The sequence below is a fragment of the Phyllostomus hastatus genome, unplaced genomic scaffold (assembly GCF_019186645.2).
Source record: "Phyllostomus hastatus isolate PE091 unplaced genomic scaffold, TTU_PhHast_1.1 phas_scaffold_501, whole genome shotgun sequence".
NCBI classification, from domain to species: domain Eukaryota; kingdom Metazoa; phylum Chordata; class Mammalia; order Chiroptera; family Phyllostomidae; genus Phyllostomus; species Phyllostomus hastatus.
This window is the reverse complement of record NW_025334033.1, coordinates 38,902,722-38,928,198: the sequence shown is the minus strand read 5'-3', so window position 1 is coordinate 38,928,198 and position 25,477 is coordinate 38,902,722. Positions and strand designations below refer to the sequence as shown.

Below are 25,477 nucleotides of genomic sequence, written 5' to 3'. Positions count from 1 at the left end.
ACTGGATACTAGATAAATATGTGAAATGATTGGCTTTTCTCTGTAGAAAAATAATCCTTTATTATTGTGATAAGAACTATAAGTAAGAATAAAATTACTTAAAAGGTATAGAATCCACATAAAAAATTATAAAATTTAATGAAAGAACACAAAATAAGATCTGAACAGACAGTAAAATATACCACAAAAATATAAATTTCCCCTAATATTAATACAAAAACTAGTACAATTATAAATAGGGTAATTTCAATTGAAAATTTTAGAATTTATATGGAAGAATAAATGCCTGAGAATAGCCAAGAAAAGTATAAAAAATTGTTTTAAAAAGAGAAATGTGCCCTACCAGATAATAACAGAATGTGCCATAAAGACATAGTAATGAAATATATTTTAGATCACAAAGAATGTTTTAGATCTAGAATAAAGAATCCAGAAAATTATTCCTACATCTATGAGCATTTAACATAAAAATTGGTTAATATCAATATTTCCATTCAGTAGAAAAAGATAGCTTACATAGTAATTGATGCTGACACAACTGGCTATTTATCTAGAAGAAAACCAAACTGAATTTCTACTTTACACCATTTGCAAAAATAAATTCTGATTAGACTTGAAATGTAAATATATACTAAATAATGGAAATCTTGCAAAAAAAAAAATCTAGGAGACTATACGCAGAAGCTTGTGTGAGGGGAAACTTAACCAAGCCATGAAAACATAAAAAATATAAAAGACAGAGATAACTATATAAAACATATATAAATTATACGGCAAAGAAAGATCATATATAATGCCAATGAACAAAGTATAAATTTGGAAAAAAATTTGTAATACAGATGACAGAAAACATCTAAAATATAGAAAAATTACAAGAAAAATGTAACACCTAACAGCTGGGGAAAGACCTTACATAGGTAATTTATAAAAGAGCAAATTCACATGGCCAACAAACGTGAAAAGACGTATAAATGCACCAGTAGGCAGAGACATATATTTGTATTTCAAGTGACCCAGACAGAAAGAGTAATGTACACAATTTCTGGAGGACATGCAGAGAAAAAGCTCTAATAAATTACTGATGAAAATAAACTGGTTTGAACTTTTAAGACAGCAACTTGGCATATCTATTTTAAAATTAAAAATATATTTGCCCTTGGACCCAGTAACTACTTCTGGGAAACTCTTCAAAGCTTATTTTGCATCTTTTTGTTACCCAACCCAGCCTGAGAGCCTCGGAATTAGAAACAGTGGTAGGGACTAGGGATTGCAGACAGGACACTTTCTGAGCAGGGGTAGGGAAGAGGCAAAGCAATAACAGACTCTGTAATCGAAGTTATTAAAAAATCAATATAAAAGGCATGAGATTAGCCACCAGCAGAAATTATGATACTCAGAATTCATTCTTCTACAGTTAACCATTATATAAAAAAATACTTGAAACAAGATAATTCTCTATAGGCACATTCCTCTTAGGCAACTGTGGATAGTTTCTGATTCTATTAAATACATGTAAGAAAGTATTTTTACATAAGCCAGGTATTATTAAAGATAGTAACAAACACTGTGCTAATGACTTTATATGCATTCTCATTTACTCCTCCTAATAACTTCATGATGTGCATACTATTTATAGACTCCAGACTCTAAGATGCGTCCCAATCCCTGCTCCTGGTATTCGCACATTTATGTAGCCCCCTACTATGTTATTCTAGGATTGGTCTGTGTTACTGATAGCATGTGCCATAAGTGACGGCATGTTCACTTCTGAGATTAGGTGATAAAGACATTGAAGCTTCCGTCTGGTTTGCTCACTTTCTCTCAGATCGTCTGCTTTGGGGGAAGCCTGCTGCTATACCATCATCAGTGCTACAGAAAGGTTCATGTAGTGAGGAACTGAGGCCTGTTGCCAGCAGCCACATGAGCTTGGAGAACAGACCCTCCAGCCCCAGCTGAAGCCTTCAGGTGACCTCCACTGCAGCCAGCAGTTTGACTGCAACCTCATGAGAGATCCTGAGAAGCAATCAGCTAAGCCACTCCCAGATTCATGACTTTCAGAACTGTGCGGGATAATAAATGTCTGCTCTTCAGCTGTTAAACTTTGAGATCATTCGTTATATAGAAAGAGGTAACTAACACATTAATATCATCCCCATTTGATAGATGAAGAAACTTGGGTTCAGAGATATTATTTGCCTTAAAATACACAAAACTAGAATTCAAACTGATATCTGAAACTTCAAAAGCCCAAATTCTTAGCTGTTCTGCTATAATGCCTACTCTATATACTCCATCTTATGCCACATAACTTACTATTTTTTCCAATTAAATTAAACCAATATCTACAGTGTGTGCCTACTATTAAAAATGCACTGCATTGTAGGTAATCTGCTAGTCCCTATCACAGGTACAAGGAGGGCTGAATAGGATATGTTCTTGTGGATTTTATTCTGCAACAATTTAACAAGCATCTAGTTGCTCTTGGGTACCTATCAGCTCTCAAGCGATCTGCGAGAGCCATCTAGTGTCAATTCTGTTTAACTGCAATCTGCACAGATAGCTGGATACAAATGTAACGATTTGTTTCTTTAATCCTACTAATTTTGAGTATTTTAAAAGAACATAAACATTTAATGCTCTTATTATATACACAAAATGATAAATAATTCCAGTCTTACTTTACATTAGTTCCCATGGAAAATTCGGTCTTGAATTTCTTTGAATATAATGTGTTTGCTCAGTATAAAAACTGAGACTTTAGCCCTGGCTGGTGTGGCCCAGTGGTTTGAGCATCAGCCTGTAAACCAACAGTTCAATTCCCAGTCAGGACTCATGCCTGGGTTTGGGCCAGCTGATGGATATTTCTCTCAACATACTGATGTTTCTCTCCCTGTCTTTCTCCCTCCCTTACCTTCTCTAAAAATTAAACAAAATCTAAAAAACAAAAAAACTTCTGAGACTTTAAGTACTCTATACCAATGCTTTTCTAATGTCAGGCATTTCTTTTTCAGATTTCTAGAAAATCTGCATACTTTCAGAAGTTTCTTCACTTAAGAGAATGCAATAAATGGGGATGGAAAAAGTTAAATGAGAACATAGTTGATCCTCATTAATTCAAAGACTCCATATTTGCAAACTCACCTACTTGATAAAATTAAGCTGTAACCCCCACATCAATACTTGTAGCACTTTCAGTCATTTGACAGTCATATGCAGACAGGTGCAGAGAAGTGAAAAACCTGAATGCTGCTACATACACACAGTACCAGCCGAGGCTGAGCACAGTGAGTGACACTCTGTTTCCTTCTCAGCTCTACCGCTGTGTCCTTTTTACTATTTAGTGACATGTTTTTCACATTCTTGTGCATTTTGTTGATGATTCTACTATTTAAAATGGCCTCCAAACATAATGCTAAAGTGCTCTGCAGTATTTATAAGTGCAAGAAGGCTGTGATGGGCCTTACAGAAAAAAAAATCTGTGTGTTAAATAAGCTTCATTCAGGCATGAGTTACAGTGCTGTTGGCCATGAGTGCAATGTTAGCAAATCAAAAATATATATTAAATAGGAATCTTTAAGTAGAAACACATATAAAACAAGGTTATGTACTGATCAACTGACAAAAATGTTGTAATCGGAGGTTCACAGGAACCTAACTCTGTATTTTCCCTAAGAGCTACAGTTTGGTATTTGCTAATTCATTGTTCCTGGTGACTATACAGAACGTAAGTACTGCAGAGAATGAGAATCAACCATGCTGGTAATTGGTATTCTCTATTCTATTCTGATACCCAAAGTGTAATAGCAGAAACTTTCAACAATGAAGTTCTAAAATACCTGAGTGTACCTAGCACTGAGTTAGAAATTCAAACAGCACAAAGAGTAAATGTCTATAGTATTATGTAACTTAACCTTGTCTTAAACAAAATCTGCTAGGTCACAGTTTTGATGTGTGAGTTATACTTTTCATGTTAAAAATCAATATATCACCATTAAAAAATTTTAAGTGTACATATGCATATTACCAAAATTATTTCATGAACCTCATGTGCCTACTGATAAATGAGTTACGTTTGGAGAAACACTGCTGTATATACCACAGAAAAAGGTGTTACCAAACTTTTCAATTATGAAGACCCTTTTAAAAAAGGAAATCTTGCAAGTCCCCACCTGAAAATAGTTAACGCTTTTCTCAGTTCAGATTAGGAACACTACAGTAGATTATAACACGAAACAGAATACAGCATTCAGCACGGAACAACACAAAGAAAGTATGATGGGATTCACATGAATAGTCTGATAGATATACATGAAGAAGCAGTATTTTGGTGTATACCTGTAACTGTGTCAGAATGCTGAGATAAAGGCTTAAGAGCACATTTCTGATCCAAAGACTCAGCTTTAGCGACAAGCTGTTGCTTGTAGACAGGATGTCCTGTTAAGTTCTCTGCTGCTGCTGCTGTCAGCCTGGGCCTTTGTCCTTCACCCAAACTGCCTTCCAAGTCCTGTAAAAAATAGAAACAATTGTTAAAACCATTATATTAAAATCAAGTCAAAACAGGAAATATTTAACACCATGTGTGCTCCACACCACTCGACGACTGAAAGGTATTTCAGAGAGCGCTCACTATGCCACAGACAGCCCACATGAAAGAGAGGTCTGAGCGGTGAGTTCAGTGAGGCATCTACCACAGGCTTTCGTTTTATATCTTATTATTTTATTAAGTTAAATAACCATCACCTATTTTCCCAACCTTCCAATTAGATACCAATAAAACACACATAAGAAAAATTTTATAATTTAAAACACTAAAACATATTACATATGGTTCAAAAAGCTTAAAATTAGAACAGAAAATTTACCTCTCATTCTTCATTAATAAAACTTGTCTAAAGTTGTTAGTGTAAACTTTATAATTAAAGAACTGACAAGAGTATACCTTAAATGATATAAAGATTACCCCTACCAAATAATTACATTTTTTCTAAGTATGCAGATTAAAGGAGACTATATTTAACCTTATTTAATAAAGTTCTTTCCCTGGGAAAGTATAACAGTAAAAAAAGTACAAATAAACAACTTAAAAAAATTAAGACTTCTATTTTCTGTCTGTATTAAAAATTAGATACCTAATGATTACCGCATTTTGTGACTTGGAGATATTCTAATTAATAAGTTTTTTACTCAAGAACAATAAAAATGTCAATATCTAAAAGCTCTCATGTTTTTCATTTAAAAGTAGTTTAATTTCAACAATGGGATTTTTTTACTAGAATATATGAAGAACTCACTGATGAAACATCTTTGATTATTATACTGACTACGAAATAAAATCTAACTTCTTAGCTCAGCAGTTAAAATTTTCAACAGCTTGCCCTAATTCTTTTCTGTGCACTTCCATCTCCCTTAATTCCCTAATCTGACTCTTCTTTAGGGACACCAATTGCCTTAACACCCTTTAAATAGGAAAAGACTGTTTTGCAATTAATATGAAATTCTTGAAGATTCTTGGGGAAAGTCTAGAAAGATGGCAGATACATTTTCTCTAGAAATCAATTAGAAACATTTCGCAGTGCCTATATTACTCTACCACTACCATATAAAATGTTGTGCAAAACACACTACCTTTTCTATTTAAATCAATTTTCTAGAGTACTTGTACCTGCTGACACCTTAGGACTCTATAGCTACTGAAGACTTACCTTGCCTATTCACAAAATGCTCTAGTCACATAAGCATCATTTTTGTATCATACTCAAAGCTTATCTTTTTTTTACCCACACCCGAGGACATTCTTTCATTGTTTTTAGAGAGAAAGGAAGGCAGAGAGAGAAATAAAAACATCAGTGCAAGAGACAAACATCAATTGGCTGCCCTCCTGTATGTGTCCCAACCAGGGATTGAACCCCAACCTGCATATGTGTCCTGACCAGGCATCGAACCCACGATCTTTCAGTCTACAGACGACACTCCAACCAAGCCACACTGTCCAGGGCTATGCTCAAAGCTTAGATTCATGTAGTTCTAAGTTATGCTATCTGTAATCTATAGTAATTAATGTATCTAACCCAAAGACACAAATGTACAAATCGCAGTTTTGCCATAAGACTGCTCTTGCTGATATGAAACTCCCTCTGGGCAAGGAGTTTTAAGCACAAAAAAAAAACCCGCCACTATTTTCTTACCAAAGCAATATTTTAACATGTAAGTGTATCAGTATTACTAGTTCCTATTATAAACAAATACTAAATAGTTCTGTACACACATGAAAATATGTCAAATGTCACTGTTAATCAGATTTGCGAAAATTTAAGATTAAGAACACCATCTGTCTGGTACAAGGGCTAGGGGCTGGGAGAGTGGGGAGATGCAGTTTAAGGGCACAAACTCAAACTAGTAGGTGGGTAAGTTCTGGAGATCTAACACACAGCACAGTGAATATCATCAATACTATATTATAAACCTCAAAGTTTCCAAGAGACTAGATCTTGATTGTTCCCACCGCAAAAAGGAAATGACAACTATGTGACATGATACAGGTGTCAGCTAATCTATTGCAATATATACTAACGTATCACATTTTTAGCACAGTTGTACGCCTTAAACTTGCCCAATGGTAGATGTCAATTATATCTCAATAAAAATAAATGTTAAAAACAAGAACGCCATCTGTCAAAATGGGAAAATAGCCTCATTTAATTAGAAAGCAATTTATTAGTATCTACTGAAATTATAAATGCTTGTACATTTTGAACCAGCAATTCCACCTCTTACCTGATCTAGAGAAATAATTCCTCCTAAGTGCAAAAAAGGAGTTTCTTATTATAATTTGAATAGAATGTCAATAGAATAATTAGATTATAATATACTATGCATATACTATAGATTAAAAGAATATGGTAGATCTTCAGAATTTACAGTTAAATTTAAAAACCAGGCTGTAGAATGACACATATGCACACCGCAAACGTTTACACATGCATGTGCACACAGATGCAAGGGCAGAGATCCTTAGAAACAGATCTAGAGAGGGTCAACTCCCATTCCTGGGCTTCTGGCTCAGCCAGGACTGCACACTAACAAAGGCTGCCATGCCCCCATCCCCAAGCTGACTTTAGAGTAACTATAGAAATGAGAAGAAACTATGGATTCTGAAACCTAAGTAAAAATTGTGAAAAACCCCTGGGAAAGACTGACAGCTAACTTGACCTGGTGAGCGTGTGAAGAAAGGGGTTGAATCCTAAGGAGGAAGGTGGCTGGAGAGGTTTTAGTGAGAAGAATGACTGGAGCGAAGCACTTGCTTCTTTCCTTCATCAACTTGATCGTCACTGCTTGCCCCTTAGCCACAAAGACCTTGACAAAAACCCAGGCTGAGACACCAGAAGCCCCGAGTAACATCAGGGAGCACAAAGGCCCGACTGGGGTAAAAAGTCACAGGTCAAATCTGACCAGGAACCCATGGACATTTATTCCTTCACCCTCCTTCCCTCCAAAGCCCATGACTATATTACAAAACCTCCACACTCCTTCTTAAATATCTAAGCTTGTGACTCCCTTGCCCAAAAATATCATAATGGGTTTCACAGTGCCCAATCCTTTCTATGGCCTAAAAGGTTCTCTAGGATTATCTGGTTCAACCTACATCTGCAGACTGATATCTCTATCTATAGCTCTAGCCACGCTGAGATTTTCAACACTTTCTAAATACGCCCTAATCTTTCTTGGCTCTTGTCCCTTAACACAGTGGTCCACAACCTTTTTGGCAGCAGGGACTGGTTTCATGACAATTTTTCCATGAACCAGAGTGTGAGGGATAATAGAGAAATGGACAGAGTGTGGGGATGGTTCAAGAAATAAGAGAGTGTGGGGATGGTTCAAGTACATTACATTCAAGCTCATCTCCTGCTATTCGGTCCAGTTCCTGAAAGACCTGGACCAGTACCAGTCTGCGGCCCAGAGGTTGGGGACCTCTGCCTTAACACATGCTATTTCAGCTTCTAAAATGTCCTTCCCCTTCACTGCTGTCTAGAAAAATTCTATTGGGTCTTTAAAAACCCACATCAGTATCAGATCCTGTATAAAAGGTCATCAGACTTCAAGCAGAGTTTTTCTGTTCTCTGAGCTCATATACACTTGTAAATACAGCTATATGACCAGTTACTGTACTGCACAGTAGTTGTTTAAGTCCTTTGTCCCCTATATGACCGTCATCTACTTTTAGGTAGGAGTCCTGCCTCATTTATTTAACTTTCCCGAGGTTGCGTCTGGTATATAGTAGATACTCAGTAAATAGTTATGGAAACAAAGAATGAATGAATGATCCTCACAAATCACTTGAAAGGGCTTCAGTTTTTTTTAGCTGTAGAACTAGAAGGTTGGAGGGGTGAGAAGAGGGAATTTCAGGGGAGAATGGGAGGGGTTTACAGGAACAAATTTAAAGGACACATGGACAAAAACTAGGGGGAGTGTGGTAATGGGAGGGAAGTGGGGAGGGATGGGTGGGTGGGCTGGAATGGGAGTAAAAGGGAGAGAACTGTACTTGAACAATGATTAAAAAAAAAAAGAACTAGAGGGTTGGAACAGATTGCCCAAATTCCTTTTAGCTGTAAAACTGTGTACCGTAACTCTATGATTCCAGGTTAAAGTTACTATAAGGATGACCCCTGAATAAACTGAAGTAGTAGCATACTTTAGCTAAAAGTAGGAATATTTCACTATATTTCCCTGTATGTAGATCTAACAAAAAAAATTACAGTTACAAAGTACCTCTAAATGATTGACACCTTGCCATGAAACTAATGATTCCTGGTTTTCTTTAGCAAGAGAGAGAGCTGCATCTCCACGGAATGTCTTATGCGGCATTCTAATCACTTGTCCTTCACTGGGCGGATCATCTTCCTAAATGAAATACAAAGACAATAATACAACAAAAAAATGCTATCAAACCACTGGATTTTTCTCAATTTATAACTAATAAAACTTAGTCACCATGAAAATGGGCATATTAGCACTTTATGGAAAGAAGATGGACTCTTTATTTTCATTTAGTTCTCATTCCCATTCAACTAGACTAAAAACCTTCTATGTGTGCCTCAAATATAAACAATAGTATTAGGTAATTTGGCTTCATTTAAACTGGAGATTTAGTATAAAAACATAAAAATTAAACCCTCTGTCATGAAACTGAGTTACAATGATTCACTAATGTTTTCTGTTTTGGCCCCCCCAGTTTCCTGCTTCCTAGTTATACAGGACACAAAGCAGCGCCATGGTGTGGTGACGAGGCAAGGTGCTGCAGCACTGCGGGAGCCTGAGCCACGGGCGAAGACGGAAAAGTGCAGAAGTGGGCTAAGGCGCCTGTAAGACCTCGCACTGTTCTCCTTTGCCTCTGTGCCGATCTCCGGTACTAGACTAGGGAGCAGATAACTGCAGGCCCTCCCTGGAACACCTGGCTTAGGCTTCTTGATGCCTCGAAACAGAACTCTCCCAAAATGAGGGACAGTGTGGGCCTAAGAGTCAGAGAACCTGGATTCCCTTGTAAATATAAGTATTAACATGATTTTAAATTCCATTCATATTTTTTACTTAAATAAAGTTTATTAACTCTGGATTACAAGTCCTTATACCCCAGTCTTACACAGATAAATACTGGTACATGACTTCAAGTTATTCCCAGTTTTTCAAGATTATACTTCCACATGAGACTTTATTATGAATTTGTAGCATACCTGATTTAGGCTTAGTAAAAATATCAAAATTAGAATTTAGTTTCACTTGTAGAAAAAGAAAGATGTTCTAATTTAGTCCTGGTTCAGTTTAGCTATTTACTTTGAACAAACTTAAACACGCTTTGGCACCATGATCAAGTTCTAAGAATGGATAAAGATGACATAATGACATATTAAGTAGGCCAAATGTTAGTATAATGCTTCTCTGAAAATTCTCATTTATGACTTCCCTCCATTTGTTTTATAAGTTATGTCTATAAAAATATAATTTTTAAATGCCATGTCTTTCTTTTATAGAGCTGGATAATGACTAGGAAGAGTTAGTGCCCTTAGGTCCTATTCCAGTATTTTTTTAAGCCACTAGATTCAATTATGTTCAGCACCAAAAATTATAATCATGGTTAGGGAAAAACAACAAATGTATTATAAGAGAGTTGGTTTAAACAGCTAAGGTCCTGCCTGAAATATTGTAAAGGTGATATAATCAGATGACAGTTTTCACTGAGCTAGACTTTCATTACCTAGTTACATTAACTGTACTTTTAAACTACTGGAGACACAGAAGTTAATAATTTTCTTTTCATTCTCACAATTCTAATTATGAGATGTATAAAAAAAGCAAACTCCTTCATGGATATTTTATTAACTTTTAGGTTTATAACTCAAATATGAGAAAAAAACCTTGATTAATAGCAGTAAGCTCATCGATATAATCGCTATGTCAGATGTCAGGATTCAATATGAGCCAGTCATTTCTTACCATATCATGGGCATCGTGCAGCGTGCTGGACAAGCTGTCACTCAGGTTTGTCAGGTGCAGTCCTCCATCTCCTAACACTGGAAATTAAAATGTTAAAATTGAGAAAAAAGAAACTTGGTAAATATACTTGGTAAATAATGTGACCATAAAGCCATAGAACATGACTTTAAACTTATACCATAAAAATACTGGCAAAGTTCATAAATAATAAATCACAAGTTAATCTCACCTCTTTTTTTAAAGTATATTGTATAGTAAAGATGAATTTTTGTTTCACCTACCAACTTGTCAGAAATGAAAAAGAACTGTATCAACTGTTAGACTATGAAATTGAGAAAGAGGCACTCCTATTCTATATTGATGTAATTAATAACCAATCAGCCTTTCTAGAGAATATGTTGGCAATGTGTTGCTATTTTTTTATTTTATCTTTTATTTTTTTAAGTTCATTTTCCATTGTATTTTTCCCATTACCATTTATCTCCCCTACACCCTCTGTATCGCTGTTTTAAAGGCGCATACTTTGACTCGGCAGTCCCCCTCCCAGGCATGTACTCCTAGGGAGCTGCAAGTGCAAGGATGGCCCTGGGAGTGTTCAGTGTAACGTGGAAACACAAAGTAATCTAGATGCCCACCACTGTGGCCTGTTCTCCAGACTACACAGTCACTGCTGAAAAAATGAGGTACAGCTCTGTGTATCGATACAGAATGATGTCCACAATATATTATTAGGCTAAAAAAATTCAGGTTTCAAAACAGTATGTATAGCATAATCTTATATTTAAAGGTCAAAACAGCTACATATACAAATATATTCAGTTATCTGTATATACATAGAAAATAAAAGACTGCAAGGGAATACCCTAAACTATTAAGAGTGATGTTCATTCTGGATTTAATGAGGGATATTTTACTTTCTAAGTTTTAGGTCCAGAATTGTTAACTTGCACATAGTCCACATTCTTTTTACTATACAATGATAAATCTTAAAAATGTAGTAAAAACACTTCAAACAGAAAGGTATTATTTAGGAGTTATCAAAATCTAAATATTACTTAGAAATTATCTAATCTAACCACTGAAATCCATTTATATAAGCTAACTCACTGTTGGGAGCCACTTTTTGACTGTGGTCCAATAAAACCTCTCCCGCAGAGATGGGTCTGTCCGTGTCGGTGATGGTAATGCTCAAGGTGCTCTCTGTGGTTGAGGAATCAGAATTTGGCGTTTGCAAGGGGCCGGGGGCCTCGGTGCCAGCAGGGAGCGGTATCAAGGGAAGTGGCTTCGGAGGAGCAGGGTGAGCAGGGAAATCCATACTCTCAGGTTCCTCATCTTTGGCCACAGACATTACACTAGGAAGAAAAAGGTATTTTGAACTTACTAGGTCACTGAAGGCCTGTATTAATTTTGATATTCAAAACAGATTCAAAGACTGTATCTCCTTTTAGTGAAGTATTTCTATTATCTACACTACTGTAACTACTTAACAAGATTTATTTTTCCAAGATTGTTCTCATGCCTAAACACAGATCATCTTGAAAGTCCTACTACCCACGAAATGGATACATGGGACATGTGGTACAATACTGTGAAAGTAAATTTCTCAGGTAAGTCAAGATTCACACTGGGAAAAAATCATTTTCTACTTTATTAACAGTATGATAGATATTTTTATTTTAATCTGTCCCAAAAAATCTGTTTAAAAAAAAATGGAAGGTATAAATTTGGTAAAAATTTTTTAAACTTAATATTTATGAAACTTCTTTCTACTAAAGTATAAAGTAGCTTGTGGTTTATAAAGCTTCATTTATCATTTCTGATGTTTTCAATGGGTCACATAAGTCAGCTTAAGAGGAAAAGCACAGTTACTAAATGTGAATATGTTATCTTTACATAGCTCTCGGGTGAAGTTCTTCTTGAAGAGAGTTAGGATTCTCTTCTTCCATTGGCAGGTCTCCATCACCCCATGGCTTGGGAAGCTCTGGGCTTGATATCTTCAGTTTATCAATGGAAACCTCTGACAAAGCTGGGGTAAGAGCAGCTGAAGGAGGGGGGGTAGCAGCAGGGGTCACTGTAGGAGTGTTAACAAGTGTGACAGCAGATATGTCATTTCCTAAAAATTATTTTAAAAAGAAAAGAAAAGATAAAACAACTCCATACAAAGACAAGATATATTGTTTCAGAGATCCCATACATTTTGGCATTCAAATAATGGCAATAATAATAATAATAATAATAATAATAATAATAATAGCTACTAGTGGAAAATCCCAAATTAATTTAGTAAAGTATAAAAAAATAACCTTGATAGCCCTGGCTGGCGTAGCTCAGTGGATTGAGCGCGGGCTGGGAACCAAAGTGTCCCAGGTTTGATTCCCAGCCAGGGTACATTCCTGGGTTGCAGGCCATAACCCCCAGCAACCGCACATTGATCTCTCTCTCTCTCTCTCTCTCCCACTCCCTCCCTTCCCTCCCTAAAAATAAATAAATAAAATATTTAAAAAATTTTTTTAAAAATAAAAAAATAATAAAAAAGTAACCTTGAAAATACAACACTTTTAATGCCACCATTAACTTAAAGTAGAACTTGACATAGTTTAAGGGTCTATTAGATTGGATATTTTAAAAAGTGGCAACAAATTTTTTAGTTTCCATGCAAGAACAAAATGATTTGAGAAAACCTACTAAGCAACAGGTATCTGTATGCTAATCTATAAAACATTTTATAAAACAAACCATAAAATTTTATTTAATTGTTGCTACTATTAAAACTTAATTACAGAAATAAGGTGTGTACCTTTTCCAGCAAATATTTCCTTCACAGGAAAAGCTACATCATGATCTGAATCACAGGGAGAAGAATCCGGAGTTTTCACCAACACGTGCTCCTTAGGAGGTGGAGGTGAGTGAGGAGGAGTTGGCTGTGGGGTAGCCACTGGGGTACACACTCTTGCCTAAATTAATTAATAAAATGAGATAAATGGTGCTTCTATTCACCCAAGATTTAGAGCTTCCCAAGTCCAATGTCCATGCCCTTAATAATTACTTATACTGCCTATTTATACTAAGTTTTCTACATTTCCTCATTGAATCACCCTCATGTAAGTATATGCAATATATGGGCAGAAAACAAACCAAAGTTAATTAGCACAGAGAAAACAATAACCCTGACAACATCTGCACTGCATGAGTCACCAACGACCTAATAAAGCACAGACCAAGACTATGTGCTAAATCTCTGACACGCTAATCACACTCCACCCAATTATACTTCATATTTGAATTCTATGGAGACTGGTGTAAATTTATGTTTTTGCCTCAAATTACTTTAAATGTTTCACCTATATAAAATCATGTCTTTGTGATCTATAGGATCAGAAGTAACTACAAATTTCTATTTGTATAATTTCATGTTGCTATTGTGGGATTCAGAACAAGTCACCCAAGATGTGCCTCTGTGGTACGAACACTGTTTTGAGATCAAGGCAATGTTAGCTGCTTCTGCCCCTTCCTTAATTAGGGGCCTTGCCCATAATAAGAGATTATCATTACCTCTTTTGACTTACCTCTACATCAGGACAAACTACTAATTACAGAACATGTGTTCTCCTGGAGATGACCTTCTAAAGCTTAAATGTGTCTTACCGGGAATGTCACGAATACCTCATTCTCCCTGTCTCTGAACCTCTCATGCCTGTGGGGTCTGATTCTCATATATGTGGGTCCCATACATACCTATATATTAAAGTTGGTTATTTTCTGTTGTTAATCTGCTCATACCTATTTGATTATTAGGCCAGTGGAAAGAACTCTGAAGACAGAGGAAAGTTTCTTCTTATCCCACATTGTAATAGATTAAAAACTCTACTTACATAATAAGGCTCATTAAACAAATAACCAAAGTGTCTAAAATATAAAGACTACCAATATCAGTTTACATAATAACCAAAAGCAACCTGTGATCATTAGCTCTATCCTGAATTTTTTTTTAAAAGCTAGAAAGGATACACTTGGAACAACTGGGAAAACTCAAATATGAACTCTATATTATATATGAATGTCAAATTGTGGGCATATGATAATGGTGTGACTGAGCAGAAACTTCACTTCTTTAACATGACCTTTTTTCCTTCTTTCCTTTTGATTAAAACTGGCCTTGTACAGCCAAAGAGCACCCTGACTCACCGCCTCTCTGTCCTTTACACCTCTAGTCCCTTAATCATTAAGCCCTCAGGACAATGAGGTTCTGGTTGGTGGCATCAAATAATCTTAGGAACAAAACCTCAGGTCTGTTGACTGACCACAGACACAGAGTTTCAGTCAAACTACAGATGACATCTAGGCCTTAGTTGTATTTCAGCTCCAGGAAGACCCCACTGACCACATCCTTGCTAAGCCAGACAAAGTAACACTATGACTGATATCAGGACCAGACACCATCCTCAACTGCCCCCTACCCTAGTGCTGACCAATCAACAGAGACCACAACCCTAACCTCTTGGTCCTCTGTATAATCTATCCCCTAGAAGCCATTGGGGAGCCAGGTCTTGACGCATGAGCTTATCTGTGACTCCAGGGTTGGCACCACTTCCTTCAAAATAACTTACTTTCTTGCTGCAAACTGTTCATCTTTGATTGGGCTTTGGGGTGTGCAGGTGAACATACCCTTTACCTCAGTAACAATAGTATTTTGGTTATGTAAGATAGTATCGTGTTCTTAGAAGATAATGATGCTTCTTTTGCAAGTAAAGTGTCATGGTATCTATAACTTTCAAATTATTTTAAAGAAATATAACATACAAAGACAGATAAAGAAAGTGTGTAAAAATGTTATCAAGTGGTAATTATAGGTAAAGGGTGCATGTTCATTGTCTCATAATTTTAATTTTTAAAATAAAATGCTGGGGAAATGTTACTATGATTATAACAACAAGGAATCAATCTCCGCCACAAACTGTGATGTTATGATACCCAATTTAAAATTTGTTCATTTTACTGTTCTTTAATAAATGTACCAAAAATTCCCCAGGACCCTGAGATATGAAAGGAGAGTCCCACCTACCGGCAGGCACGTTCTACGTGTTGAAGCATCCCCAGAAATGCCCACAGCAACCGGATCTTGCCTCTTTGCTTCTCTGTCGCCCAGCATGACGGCAACGATCTCAGCAAGGGCTTCGTTCACAAAGTGGCCGATCATGTCTGAGTTCACAGGAACCCCGGCATCAACGAAAAGCTGGAGGACGCCGCCGCTCGTCCCCTCCACTACAAAAGGAAAGAATTTCAGGGTGAGTATGCAAGGAAAATGCATGCAACCCAAACTTTAATTCCTAAAATTTCAGAGATGCGAACATACATGTAGAAGGAAGTGGGAGGAGAAATAAAAAAAGGAAAATAAAAATCTACTTATCGTGAAAGAGAGTAAGATGATAATAAGGAACATTCTTTCTAAGCAAACAAAAAAGGGAGGAGATAGAAATATGAAAATTTACTTATATGGCCTCTTCCTTACCATAGAATTTAGTGATAAAAAGGATTTACACCCACACTAAATGTTCTATCTGCAAACAATCCACATTTCCAAGAACAGGCCACAGAAAACCCTGTGATGGATCTTGGCCAAAACACAAGGACCCAGTGACTAGGGGGGAACTTTGGAGAAATGGTTGCTGCTTTATAAATATGGAGACAAACCTTTCTTCCTTCTGGTTTCAGATACTAACTTTACAGGCTAATCATCCTCAAACTTTTAGTTTAGGTGTTTGATATCATAAGCTCTACAGGTGTACTACAAACATTCATATCGTAGCTTAATTTATAATAGCCAAAAGCTAAAAGACTACAAATGTCCATCAACTGGTAAATGAATTACAAATTGTTATGTCCATACAGTGTAATATCATTACATGCAACAACATGACTATCAAAGCATTATGAAAAATAATACAAACACAATAGACTATGTACCATAAAATTACACATATGTAAAATGGTACATAAAGCAAAAATACAGTGAGTGTTTGTTGGGGCCCAGTGGGCATGAGGAGGTTAGGAATTAACTGCAAAGTTGTTGGGAACCGCCCTGACTGGTATCAGAAGCTGAAACCCCCGCCTAGGCTAAGGCTAAGGGAACGCCCTTGGAACTGTAAGCCAGCAAGGAGACAAAAGCTTATCTTCCTGGCAGGAATGCTGCTTCTGCTGCTTTATTCATGACTGAACCCCAAAAAGCTTGGTCGGTTAGCCAAAGACGGGTAAGATTCCCCAAGGGGGGAACGACCTAAGACAGGCACGATCACTTTGGGAGGCCCCCCAAAAGAAGGACTTGGGGGGCTGCAGCAAAAGGGGGTGATGGACCCTCGCTCCTCGGCTTTGACATAGCCTGAGTTCTCAGTGTCTGGGAGAAAACCTCCTAATCTCTTGGCTGCCTTAGTTCCCTTGCTCCACCTAAGCCTGAAACAATGACAGGGTGGTGCAGCTCTGTACTGAGAAGTGCGGATTCCCTGGGGTGATCAGGCCTAAGAAAGAACATGTAAATTACTGTGAAACCTTCTTTGTTTAGAATGCTCTCAGTTGAATGAGAAGGGTCTTAGGAGGAAGTTAGTTTGTTCCTCAATCTTACAGCTCTTTGACCCCCGACTCAATAGACCAGCAGATTTCTTTGTTTTCTATGGTTCCTTACTTCCCCCTAATGAGTACTGTACTTTACCTCAATTATTATGCAAAATGAGCCCAATAAAAGCAGGTATGGACGGTAAATCAGTGCGCTCCCCACTAGGGGGGGTGGCCATTTCGTCCCTACTTCCCCACAGAAACTAGTTTGTCTCTGTGCATGTGTGTTTTTTCTCACGTGTTTATCGTCGAGCCATCCGCAGCGTTCCATGGTCACTGCTGGCCGGAGACCCACGCAACACAAAGTGGTATGAGGGAATTTTTTGGGATGATGGAAATGTTTTTCAGTATCATGGTCATGTGGCTAATGTATCAATATAAATGTATTTACTTATCAAAAGTCATCAAACTGTACACTTAGAATTGGTACTATGGCAAGTAAACTACACCTCAAAAAAGCTGTTGTAGAAGAACGGGAGGAAAAGGGGAAGGAGGTTGAAGGAGGAAAAGAAAGAGGAGGAGGAAGAAGAGAATGATGTGGACTCCATGTAGAGAGAGGCTCGTTTATCCATCCATGACTACTTAAACTCTCATCAGGTGTTGGGACTACTGACCGGCAGTGACCGAGGAACGCTGCGGATGGCTCATCGAAACATGAGAAAAACATACACAGAGACAACCAGGTCCTGTGGGGAAGTAGGAACGGAATGGCCACCCTCCCTAGGGGAGAGTGTCCCTAAGGGAGAACACCTCATTCTGCTACCCAAGCAGGCTTTTTATTGGGTTCGTTTGCATAAGAATTCAGGTAAAGCTCATTACTCATTGCCAGGAAATAAGGATCAAACAATAGATAACAAGGAACTCTGAGGGCCTATTTTGAGTCAGGGTCAAAGAGCTGTAAAAAACTTTAAGGAACAAACTTACTTCTTCCTTGGACCCTTATCATTCAATTGAGAGCATTCTAAACAAAGCAGGTTTCACAGGATTTTTCATATTCTTTCTTAGGTCTGATCACCTGGGGAACCCGCCCTTTCCAGCAGAGAGTTACACCACCCTCTGTCATTGTTTCAGGCTTAGGTGGAGCAAGGGAAGTAAGGCAGCCAAGAGATTAGGAGATTTTCTCACAGACAATGAGGACTCAGGCTATGTCAAAGTCGAGGGGTGAGGGTCCACCACCCCCTTTTGCTGTAGCCCCCAAAGTCCTTCCTTGGGGGCCTCCCAGGTGATCGTGCCTGTCTTAGGTCATTCCCCCCTTGGGGAATCTTACCCATCACTGGCTAACCAACCAAGCATTAGGGGCCAGGCAGGGTGAAGTAAAAGGAGCAGAAGTGGGCCTCCTGCCAGGGAGATAAGTTTGTCTCCTTGGTGGCTTACGGTTCCAAGGTCATTCCCTCAGCCTTAGCCTTGGTGGGGGGTTACAGCTTCTGATACTAGGCAGGGTGGTTCCCAACAATCAAGTATTAGTTAAGATCTAAGTACTAAAGGAAAAACATCCTTAACCTCAAGTAATTTATAGTCTATAGAGTGAAACAGGTATGTAAACCAATCACAATACAATGTGATAATTACTACAACAAAGATATAGACAAAGTGCTATGGGAAATGGTAGAGAGATTTGGAGTGGGAGGGATGGAGGGTGATATAATCATCTGAATGCTGCAGTATGAAATAGGAGTTGAGGGAGAACTAACCTCCATGACAAGGAATAGGGAAGTGATACAGAAAATAAGAGCTTATCTTTCGTCACCCAAGGAATACCTCACCTCTGGAATATATAAATCTGCAATGACCTGAAAGTTTTGTCTTTTAATAATAAAAAAGTTGAAGAGATTCCATTTCACTTACCAATGTCAGAAGTCAATGGTTCACTTGCCTCACTGGCTGCAACACTGATATTAGCTATGGCTTGTTGCTGGATTGGAAAGAGCCCAGAGATAATTCTTGACATTATTTCTTGTTCTACCCTAGGGGATAAAAGTTAAGGGTTCCTAAACTTGATTGAAATGTATGCAGTTTAGACATACCACCCTTAAAAATAAGCTCTAACCATGAACACAAACATTTACATGTGAAAGCAATAATTCTAAAAGCTGAATCTGGAGAGAAGAAAAAAAAATCAAATGTATACCCTAGCAAAATAAAACACATAAAACAGATCTTCCTATGGGAGGCAATTCACTAAATCAAATTAAAATCTTTCAGATTAGTCTAATGAAAAGTTGTACAGACCTAGTAAATTCATAAGAAGGTTTAGGTCAATGATTACCTAGCACATCATGAACCTCAAATGTTGGGTCTCTACTCTGAAAGCACACATATAAAGCCAACAAGATAAGAGCTAGAGCAGAGATCCAGTTGCTCTCTCTTCAAGAAATAAACCCATAGCTGCAATAAAGGTAGGTAGTTTTCCTCTTGAAAAGGAAAGAAAATTTATTTCCAAGGCCATTTTTAGAAAGGAGAAAGGAAGACAAAAGGGAAAGAAAGGAATACAATAGGAGACTGCTTCTGTACACTATAGCAGCTAACAGACTGATTAAAAATTATTATTATTATTATACAATAGATGTTCATTACAGAAAAACCAGCAAATATATAAAAATTTTTTTAAATAGTAAGGCTCACTCATAATCCCAGATTCAAGGATAAATACAGTTAACAATTTTTAATGTGTTTTTCTAATTTTTTCCCCTATACGAATTTATTTTAAAGTAAGTCCTTATAAACTATGGTTAAATCATTAGTATCATGATTCATTTATACACCAGTGTATTATTAGCATCTTTCAACATCATTAAATATTTTTCTAAACCTAATCGTGATAACTGTATTAATATTCAGTATAGTTTATTCCATAACTTCCTTAAGATTTCTCACAGGTAAAAACAGGGATGAAAACAGAGTTCAGGAGTTTATGTAAGTAACAACCAGAATAGTGCTTTGTTTGTAATAAGTGGTAAATCTATGAAGTCATCTATGGCCTAGTGGCAGCACTGTAATTATTTCCTTAGGATACATTTCTAGGAGTAAATCCCTGGATTGAAGAACAGGTACATTTTTAAGCCTTTGTTACTTAACAATAGTCTCTTTTGCCATAATAACAGTTTAAGTACAAATATTTAAGGACAGAAATAACACCTCCAACAGTCAAACACTAAGCATCACATCAAATAATTCCCAGTGACTATAGAAAAGGAAAAAAATTAATAAAAGACAAGAAAGATTTTAACCAAAACTCAATACTTTCCATTTATATTGCTACCATGATTCTGTTAACATAAACACCACTGTAAACTTACCACTGAATTAAACTATTTTCCAATGTTTCTTTTCTCTGAATTACTTTATCCAGAATATCAGCAGTGGGCTGAAAAGCAGAAGCAACTGGTGGAAATGGAGGACCATTATATTTTGTAGGAGCAACTTGAACATTTCTATTAAACTCCAGAACTGGTTCAGAGTATTCTGGAATTTCATCACATTGTTCCTCTTCCTGGTAATAAAAGAACCCAAAACTATCACATTCACATATCTGTTCAACATTTGCTGAGTAACAAGTACAGGTGGGGAACTTACACAGATGAATTAAGCAACACTTGTAAGTCAACTTCGTTTCAATGAGGTTGATCACATTATTCAGAATATGTGCATCTGTCTGTCTCTCACATGGAAAAATACTGGCAGAAAATGGTTTCTAAGATTTGTTACCTGTACAACATCAAGTACTTCATCAAAGTTAGTTCCTGGAAACTTCACCTCTTCTTCATCTATCTTTGTAAATTCTGGAGTCTAAGGAAACATTTTCAGAAAAGTTTTGGTGGTGTTTAATACCTTCTTATTTATACATTATTTATAATACTTCTACCCACAGCATAAGCCTGTGATACTTGGCCCTACTTTTAATTTTAATATATGGTTCACAATTTATTTAATTACTAAATGAAATCCAAGTTAGTCCGAAAGCCATTAGGTTCTCATTTCAATAGTTAAAAAAAATTGTAAGTTTTTCTGTCAAGGAGTCCCTCAGAATGCAACATAAGTCAGGTTGGTATCACTGTCATTTCACTCCTAGAGTTAAGATGAAGTGTTTGTGCCCTGGCTGGTGTAGCTCAGTGGATTGAGCACGGGCTGCGAACCAAAGCATCGCAGGTTCGATTCCCAGTCAGGGCACATGCCTGGGTTGCAGGCCACGGGCCCCAGCAACCGCACATTGATGTTTCTCTCTCTCCTTCTCCCTCCCTTCCCTCTCTAAAAATAAATAAATAAAATCTTTAAAAAAAAATCCTTAAAAAAAAGATAAAGTGTTTGTGTAGATATATAAGTATACACATACAAACACAGAAGGACAGACAGAGAATCAAATAGTTTAGAAAGATAAACAAAACAGTTATCTTACAAATTTAGTCTCTAGGCCTTACTATATGTAACCTAGCCACCTAAAACCACAATAGTCTCTCTTCCTGAAAGCAGAACAATAGAGTCCAAAAATTACTACTTGTAATCATATATGTTTTAATAAACTTCTGGTGAAAAAAATTACTGATGAAAAAATTAAATTAGGCACAAATAATTTAGGGTCAGTTCCATTTTACTATCTTTTAATTTAATTTTTATTTTTTATGCTGTTAAGAGTTGTTCCTGCTCTCTCCCTTTCCCTACCTCCACCCAGCCCCACTTGCTTCCCTCCACAAGCCAATCCCCATACTGCTGTCCGCGTCCATGGGCTGTGCACAAATGTCCTTTGGTTAATCCCTCCACTATCTTTCATCCTGCCTCTCCTCAGCCTTGCTGGCAGCTGTCAGTCTGTTTTATGTATCAAAGCTTCTGTTACTATTTTGATCACTATTCTTGATTATGAAAAATTGTTGGTGTTCTGCCTTCTCCTTAAGACTTTATCCTTGATTACCAAATTTACTCATAATACATGAAATGTGGGAAAAATTAACAGTACTATTTTGATGTGTAGTAAAGTCATAGTTTCATTACTCAGTAACAAACAAGTACTAGAAGAAAATGCATAATTGTGTATAGTGTCAATAGTATAATAGCAAAGTAACATCCCAAACAAAAACTCCAATCATCATTATAAAATTCACATTCAGAAAAACTATATTTAGTTTGCATTTAAATCAAGATTCTTCTCCAAAGAGACAGAATTTCTTTCTTCACATAGGAGAGTCTTACGACTTCAGTGACCAAAAAGTTATGCTAGGGATTATCACTTTCGAAATGCTTATAAATGTTAAGAAGAATCTTAAAGTTTCTTTTTTAAGCTCATTAGTAATTCCATATTCATTCTGAATCTTCTCCTTGGAACCTAAATTATTATAATAAATTCTAATTATAATGAAAGACTTTGCAGGTAATAAAAGTTAAAATCTATCATCATAGAATAACAATACATTTTTTTTAAAAAAACTTCTGTCTAGATGGAAAAAATCTATAGTGAGACATTACTTAAAACTGTGTAATAAGTTTCTGAACAATACCTGTATCCAGGTGTTCAGTGGAGGCGTAGATGCTTGTCTGGGCCTGGGCAGAAATGGACTGGTGACCTCGCTTCCCTCTGAAATGCTGTCAATATCCACACTGGGTAACACCTGCAACAGAGTACAACATCTAGCTTCCCACTCACCACGTTGAACCAAATATGTGTTAATCTATATATACCAATGACATATATTTAACTTCTTATTGCAAAGTCAATGGATAACAATCTCTTAATTATTATCCATTGAAGGATTATTTACAAAATTTGGAAAATATGGGGGAACAATAAAATCCTACTATCTTAAGAAAACTTCATTTTCACTATTCCCTTTATCTTTTTATCATTCACTTGTGCACAGTTAAAATATACTTGGTTGGCCGAAAGTCCATATGGGTTTTTCCCATAAGATAGCACATTTTTTGCATTTTCACTAATAACTTTATTGATTTGGATATTTTGAGTATGTCAGCTATCTCCTGCATGATATAACATTGATTATTCTCAATTAATGTCTCTATTCAATTGCTATCAACTTCAACTAATTTACCCAACAGTGGAGCGTGATCCAGATGGAAATCTCCATCTTGAGAGAAATCACGAAACTTTGCAAACCGCTTTTGACATGTTGGATCAGTCACAGCACCTTCTCCATACAATGCACAAATGGTTTTTTGTATTTCAGCTGTGTTTTTACCTTTCTTGAAATAATAAAGCATAATGTGCCAAAAATGTTGCATATTTTCTTCCATCTTCAATATTAAGATGGCTATACAAATATTCACCAATTTTGATTTTTTAAAAATTCACAGATATTACAACTGTTAAAATCTATTATGACTGTTAAAAACTGTTAACAGTTTTTAAAAGGAAGTATATTATTTTAATTTGTATTATCTAGGTAACTACCAAGATTTAAACTATTCAGTTGTTTTGTTTATAAACTATTTCTTCTTCTGTACAGTCTTATTCATGTTCTTTGAATATTTCTGGAATTGCATTTATATTTTCTTATTAATTTATGAAGGCTTTTATATTTAAAAATTAATCCTTTCTAGCATATTCCTTTCATATGTTTTCATTATATGTTGATTTCCTTTTTATTTAGCATTTTTAAAAATATTTAAGTTTTAGATTTTATAGATTCAAATCTATTTTTGTATCACATCTAAATTTTCTTCTCTTGTATTCAGACTTAGCTTCAACTTTGATAAAGACTCTGTGCAATTATCTTCTAATTCTTCTATATTTTTATATTTTATAGTTATGCTTTAGCTTATTACCTACTTGGAACACATTTGCTATATGCGGTAGGAGTTGTAGAGTCTAAAACTGATCTATTTTCCACACTGCTGACCAATTACAACACATATTTTTTTCATTCACAAGAAGACTATTTTCCACTGATTTAATGATCACATATTACTGGTACATTCTCTTTTAAATAACCAACATGATTTCTGAAATACTATTTAAACAGGACCAGTACCAAAACACTCTTAACTTAACTAAACACTTTGTTCCTTCAAATATCAAAATGATCCTTAAGTCCAAGTTAAAGATAAGGTCATTTTTAAAAAAATTACAATTGTACTAAAATTATACATTAACTAGGAAAAATTGATTACTTGAATATTTAATCTTCACATATAAGTCCTTTCTCCATTCAAGTCTTCATATATATGTTTGTATAATGATTGAATTATTAATTGTATAAGTCACAAACACTATTTTCTAAATTAGCTATGACATACTGTTCAGTTGTTCCCTTTGGAACACCATCAAGCCACCTGGACATGAGTCATTGGCTTAGAAAATGTGCTTAAAGCATACAAAGTGAGGACAGAGACATCACATGAATACCAGAGTTTTACAGAACAAAAGACTCATGATGAAAGCAAAGTTTTCATAAAAAATATAATAGCTTTTTTTAAGCCTCACTGGAGGGTATGTCTTCTTTGATTTTGGAGAGAGAAGAAAGGGAAGGGGCGGGGGGAAGAGAGAGGGAGGGAGAGAGAGACAGAGAGTAACATTGATTGATTTCCTCTTGTATGTACTCCGACCAGGGATAGAACCCACAACCTAGGTATGTGCCCCAACCAGGAATCAAATCCACAACCTTCTGGTGCATGGGTCAATGCTCCAACCAACTGAGCCACCCGAGCAAGCAAATATAATAGATTTTAAGTAGTAAAGTTAAGCCAAGTGTTTTTTTTCCTAAAAACCTTCTGTTCGCGCACCATGGCATACCTGTACAGTAAGCTGAGGAGGATCCTTTTTTTCCGACTTCATTTCTACAACTGCTATGTTAGGTTTCTTTACTCCAGTTCCTGTTCTTTGAGATGATGGAGGAATAGAGGTAGTCACTGTTATAGGGTGTGGCTTATTTACAATTACTCCAGCAGGTGGCATGGAATCACTATTACTTTGGGTTTGTCCTAAAAAGTTTGGGGGAGAAAATGAGTCAACCACTTCAGAAATAAGGGGAAAAATCTAGTACACAACCTAGGTCTTCATGGCTGAATCCTCACATGAAAGGAAAGCACTATCTGCAACCACCATTCCCTCCAGAATCTCCACTGCCAGCAAAACATGTCATCCTTTCAGCACTAACACTTATTTGGTATTCATGTACCAAACACTTCATATGCACTATTGAATTTAACCTCAAAATAAGCCTATGCCATATTAATATCCACACTTTACAGTTAAGAAAGCAGAGGTTCAGAAATATATAATTGGCCAAAGGTCTTAACTGTAAGTTCCAAACCCAAGACTAAAATGTATTGTCTTATATTGCATTATTTTTATTCTCAAATCTTCACAGAGCAACAATGGACAGAAATAAAACCAACAACAAAATACTCATGTTTGACTACCAGTAAATAGCATGTAGAC

The 25,477-nt window shown here is 36.4% G+C and overlaps 1 protein-coding gene across 6 annotated transcripts in view; it reads right to left on the bottom strand.

Annotated features, from left to right (window-relative positions):
- The window catches only part of KIAA0586 (KIAA0586 ortholog), a 91,971-nt gene that overhangs the window by 33,985 nt on the left and 32,509 nt on the right, over positions 1–25,477 (bottom strand). For 5 of the 6 annotated variants that reach the window (XM_045822187.1, XM_045822183.1, XM_045822186.1 and 2 more), the window contains 12 exons: positions 24,830–25,017; positions 22,581–22,691; positions 20,800–20,880; positions 20,391–20,584; positions 18,940–19,058; positions 15,551–15,750; positions 13,286–13,442; positions 12,382–12,601; positions 11,596–11,840; positions 10,489–10,565; positions 8,767–8,898; positions 4,336–4,504 (listed from right to left, as the gene is read on the bottom strand). In XM_045822187.1, the coding sequence (XP_045678143.1) occupies positions 4,336–4,504; positions 8,767–8,898; positions 10,489–10,565; positions 11,596–11,840; positions 12,382–12,601; positions 13,286–13,442; positions 15,551–15,750; positions 18,940–19,058; positions 20,391–20,584; positions 20,800–20,880; positions 22,581–22,691; positions 24,830–25,017 (1,893 nt within the window). The remainder of the gene's footprint in view (positions 1–4,335; positions 4,505–8,766; positions 8,899–10,488; positions 10,566–11,595; positions 11,841–12,381; positions 12,602–13,285; positions 13,443–15,550; positions 15,751–18,939; positions 19,059–20,390; positions 20,585–20,799; positions 20,881–22,580; positions 22,692–24,829; positions 25,018–25,477) is intronic. The other variant, XM_045822185.1, reaches the window with a different exon arrangement.